Raw genomic sequence first — 4812 nt, 5'->3', positions numbered from 1 at the left:
CATCACAGATCACAGAGCAAAGCAACGTTGCCAGACCAAGAACTTCGAAAGCGGTAGAATGGATAAGAAAAAACGGTAGATTTAAAAATAAAACGGTAAATAAATTTCGTCGTCTACGGTTGTCACCAAATAAATATCTCTAAATTTCTGTTTTTCAGATTTTTTAATTTTCAAAGGTACCTAGAAAAAAAAATTGCCTTTTGAACAAAATATTGTTAAATGAGAGATATATGAAAGAAACTTGTTAAATGAGAAGATAGATGGCAGCATAGCTATCAAAACGGACATCAGGTAAAAAATATTTTTGAAAAGTTTCTTCAAAGTAGTAAAACTTGATTATCTTATGTCTTGAGTTTTTGCCTTGAGTTCCAACCTTAAAGAATTGCGATATTATAAAATGGGAAATTATAATTCCTTTGTACATAAGTTTTACCTATCTAAAAAACAAATTATGACAAAAATATTTAAAAAAATATATCATAATTTGATAAAACATATGCTTTATTTTTTCTATTTATTCACCAATAATAGCCACTTCAAATAATTTGCCCTTAATTTATTCAAATATTCCCACCCTCAAATTTTAGCATTGGGAGGAGTTTCGGTCGAAAGGAGTTGGGATCCTTAGACGGATTGCATAATTTCACTTTGTGTAACACAGGTATGTAACACATGTTACTAGAGAATAGACCGAAACTGTTGAAATGTGACTTCGCCTCTTGGGTGATCTTTTAGAGTTTATTGGAGCTCTATTTACTTGCGTCTTACAGAAACTCCCAAAAAAGCTCATACATTGTATTGAAAGTATTTAACATAACGTTTTAACGGTAGATAACTAGACTGAAATTTCCACTGCTTTCGGAAAAAAAACTTCTTTACCGATTGGGTTCACATCAAAATTTAGCGGGATATTTAAAATCAGTTTATCACCTCAGCGATTTTGGCTTAAGTTTTAATAATATTTTAAGCATCTGATAATGCCCTTTAATTGTGTTGTTATATTAGTCAAAATCGCAGCGATTATAAACTGAATTCAAACTGCCTGCTAAAGTTTTGTTCGTGTAAAAACTAGCATTAATTGGGAAAATAAAGCACATTAATTTCTCTTTACAATAGGCATTTATTAAACTAAAAAACTTAGAGTTTCAGTTAGTAGTAGTAGTATTCATAGTATTGAAGTTACATGAGTTGGATCGTTAAGTGTTTCAAAAACGAGAAAAAATTTACATACGCATTTGAAATAACATTAATTCACATTTAAAAAAATGAAAACAAAGCAATCAATGAGGTCACTAACTGAACATAAATAACAGGTAATAAATGGATGCTTTTCGACACTTTTTTGTTAAATATATTTATTATTTAATACTTTTAATTTTATACTAACTGTGCGGTAAAGAAATTATTCTCGGACTTCCACTCCGTCTTGTCCACAAGTTTGGTACTTCTTTTTGACCGTTTTCCTCAGAAACAATCAGACTTAAACCGATTAGGATACATCCCATTCCAATCCACCAATATGTTGAAGTTATTTCTCCGAGCACGAAAGTGCCAAGAAGTGCCTAAATAATTTAAAATATTTCAGAAATTGAATAATTACAATTTTTATTTCAAATATAATGAGTTAATTACTTACTGTAATTAAATAATTCGATGTTGAGCTGACCATTGTAGCTGTTAAAGAAGAATGAGACTGATGTAGGGCTCTAACAAACAGAGTCCAGACTGCAAGATTACATAGTAGCATAGCTCCGAAAAAAAGTACTCTTACGGCAAGTAATCCCTAAAAATACATTAATATAATCACCTATACAGGGTGTCCCACCGGGAACCGCTGCAATCGATATCTGGCAAACTGTAATTAGGAGACATTGGACAGTGTGCCAAAGTCATTTTAAATCCTGTCACTCTTGGTTGCCATGACGAAAGCGGCCATTTTTAATGCAATCAAATGCCAAAAGAATGCTTACAGCTGTCAGTTAACTTTTGCAAATAATTATTAATTATGCCCGGACGCTTACATTATAGAAAAGAAGATTATTTAAATCTATTTATTATTTATGGAGAATTTATTTTAAAATCTTACACGGTCCAATTTTTTCAAATATCTCCTAACTATAGTTTGCCATATATCGATCGCGGCGGTTCCCGGGGGACACCCTGTATAATGTATGCAAGTATGATATGATAGTGATGATAGTTTTGTCAATGAGTATATAAGTATATTAATGTAGGTATGTGGGAGAGTGCTGAGTAGGTCAAACTGATTTAAATATAAAACATGTTTTGTATTCAGTCACAGGCAATTCAAGGTAATAGGGTTAGGTTTCCGAACTAACAAATTTAAAGTGAATGTGTAAGTGGTAAAAAAACGTCAAAAACAGTAGGTCATAGTGTATAATCTGTCACATATAGGCTCTATCTTTTTTCTCTAATCTCTATCTAATTTATTGTTTTTAGGCAAAACGTGTTCCGTTTTTTTCCTGGAAAACTTGAATGTACCCATTAGAAATGTCGCCTACCTCAAATATTTCTAATCCGGATAACTTTCCAAATAATCCTGCACTTGCTGCACACCCTCCAGCCAGTATGGCGTAATGCATTTGCATGTTGTATTATATTGTTTGAATAGTGTACTAACCTAATTTGTAATACAATCATTTACATATTTCATATGGTTATTCAGAAAAGTTAAGTTCTTTGTATTGAATTGCATCGTTCATAGATTGATACTTATTTTCAGAAAAATTAAAATTAACATAATAATGTCTAGAAATTAGACTCGCTACAGAAAATAATTGAGACCTTTGCGGGACTGAAGTCCTAAGCCGTTTTAACCATAGAACAAGGCTTATCTTCTTGTTCACTACCTTCTTGTTTAAAAAGTCATTAAACATCATTTGTGATGAATGTTTAATGCTTTAGGTTAAACTTTTCAAACACAGAAATCTGCTTGGGTGCCTGAAAAACATTAGGGTAATGCTTTACGGTACGATCTGCTGTGGCCCGCGCACATGCCTGCACGCAGGGTACGCGCAGCCAAACATTGCATACTGGTCAGCCATGTTGCCGAACTGCCACCAAAGTAGAAAATTTCAATGAAAACAAAAAAGTAATTTATTCAAGGTTAGTTAGTTATTCAACTTAGCAGAATTGCGTCCATACAGGAAATAGTAAACGAAACTGATAAGTTCATACATATGATTGTGCGCGTAATTTAGCCGGGACCCAGCTGATTGCAGCCAGCCGTTTGAAATATCAAATTAATTGTGTATGCATGCAAAGAAAATAAAATAAAGTATTTTCAGCTTTGGTTTCTCTATGGATTTCTATAAACGCGTGTGAGTTCTTATTCAGCTAATTGGAATTAGCATGAGAATCGGAAAAGTAGTGAAATTTCTGGGTATTACTAATTACTATTTATTTTATATTAAAAAAAACTTTGAAATTCTCAAATTCTTCAATCTTCAAATTGATTCTGTTTGAATGTTTCAGCGAAACTGATCGCATAGGTGGTTAAGGAAGTGGTAATGATAGTACTGGCAACTACGCGAAAAATGTTGACTGGCACGCCGGCGCAAAGGGCTGAACTATCATGGCGACCTAAGATAGATAGATAGATAATAGATATGATAAGATGCTAAGATGAGCATAGTCTTAATCGGCAAAGCGGCAATCCTAATACCAGATCGCATCGTAAAGCATTACCAACATTAGAATTAGTGTCAAAGCATCTGACATATGTAGGTATAGCATACATAAATAGCAACAAAAAAGAGCCGGGAGTGTACCTTCAGAAATCGATTGTAAGGTAATTGGCAACTAATGTAAATTGCAAAAGCCTCAATATATACTGTAAATTTTCAGATTGACTTGTATCTCAAATTTAATTAATAATTAATGCATAATTTTAACGTTGGGGGTCTCTTCACCTTGAAACACGCGGATCATGGAGCTTCATAGTGAATTCACCTCTGACTCAGTATTAATTATAGTACAGGTGCATATAACATTGATGTTATAATTCACTATGCTAGTGAAAATTGTTTAAATAATTGCTGTTTAGATGAAATCTTAAAAGTGAAAAAAAAATGTTTTTGTTTCCATGATTTTTTTATTCTGGTCGAAAGTACATAGTTTCGCCACTGTTTTCGATAGCGAAAGAATCACTTTTACTCTAATTAAAACGACTGAATGATTTTCCTTTGCGCCCATTATTCATAGTATATGGGAGTCGTGACTGGTCAAAAAAAAAGGGGGGGAGGCTACCTAAGCTTTACCGACGAGTCCAATGGGTATGCCCGGGACAAAACGCATGGTGCTGTCATGACAGTCGTTTACTTTTTTTTAGTTAATTGTTTTTGGTTAATGTTTGTTTACCAAGAATCCAAATCTTTACTACGATGAAATAAGCATGATTTTGAGCAACAGTCACTGAACTAAAAAGGTGCTAGAATCCACAAGTAGCCGTGTTTTTATGTGGTTATAACTTGGATGGAAGTATCAAACCGGCAACGCGGCAGTGATACGCACAAGCGCAATCAGCCAGGACTGGTGCGGACGGTTAACAAAAAAATATCTGCTATTCGAGCAATGCCAGGCGGTTAAAAACCAAATATGTGCATAGCGGCAACATAGCAGCGAGATGCAAGCGCAATTAGCCAGGACTGGTGCGGCCGGTTAAGAAAAAAATATCTGCTGACAGACGTTTGCTTTTGTGGCGAACTCTATCCGCCACTTCTCAACTAGCAGCTCCAACCGAAACGCCAGCTATATCTCACCGCATAACATCTGTGGCGTTTCGATTCAAAT

General features: G+C 34.2%; 1 protein-coding gene and 1 long non-coding RNA gene across 3 annotated transcripts; one reads left to right on the top strand and one right to left on the bottom strand.

Annotated features, from left to right (window-relative positions):
- Window positions 1-1100: 1100 nt before the first annotated feature.
- LOC109541884 lies at window positions 1101-3722 on the bottom strand. 2 transcript variants are annotated; one of them, XM_019910882.2, is made up of 4 exons: window positions 2806-3722; window positions 2523-2641; window positions 1637-1783; window positions 1101-1562 (listed from the first exon to the last, which is right to left on the bottom strand). In XM_019910882.2, the coding sequence occupies exons 2-4, from the start codon at window positions 2607-2609 to the stop codon at window positions 1383-1385; spliced, it is 414 nt and encodes a 137-aa protein (XP_019766441.1). In that variant the 5' UTR covers window positions 2610-2641; window positions 2806-3722; the 3' UTR covers window positions 1101-1382. The 2 variants fall into 2 exon arrangements, with proteins under 2 accessions (XP_019766441.1, XP_019766440.1); XM_019910881.2 differs by having other exon boundaries at window positions 2523-3722.
- Window positions 2167-2673, top strand: LOC109541887. The gene is made up of 2 exons (XR_002172376.2): window positions 2167-2383; window positions 2461-2673. It is a non-coding gene; the product is annotated as an uncharacterized LOC109541887 (long non-coding RNA).
- Window positions 3723-4812: the final 1090 nt, after the last annotated feature.

The sequence above is a fragment of the Dendroctonus ponderosae genome, unplaced genomic scaffold (genome assembly GCF_020466585.1).
Source record: "Dendroctonus ponderosae isolate FM_Combo_2020 unplaced genomic scaffold, Dpon_F_20191213v2 Dpon_F_20191213_1, whole genome shotgun sequence".
NCBI lineage: Eukaryota > Metazoa > Arthropoda > Insecta > Coleoptera > Curculionidae > Dendroctonus > Dendroctonus ponderosae.
Note: the sequence above shows the minus strand (reverse complement) of the source record. Positions and strands in the feature narration are given on the sequence as shown.

Bases quoted from the DNA above. Each gene is read 5' to 3' on its own strand.
- LOC109541884 (XM_019910881.2), bottom strand. From the start codon at position 2,609: ATGCAAATGCATTACGCCATACTGGCTGGAGGGTGTGCAGCAAGTGCA. The intron at 1,784-2,522 runs GTAGGCGACATT...ATGTATTTTTAG, and splicing joins CCGGATTAGAAATATTTGAG to GGATTACTTGCCGTAAGAGT. The intron at 1,563-1,636 runs GTAAGTAATTAA...TAAATTATTTAG, and splicing joins CATCGAATTATTTAATTACA to GCACTTCTTGGCACTTTCGT.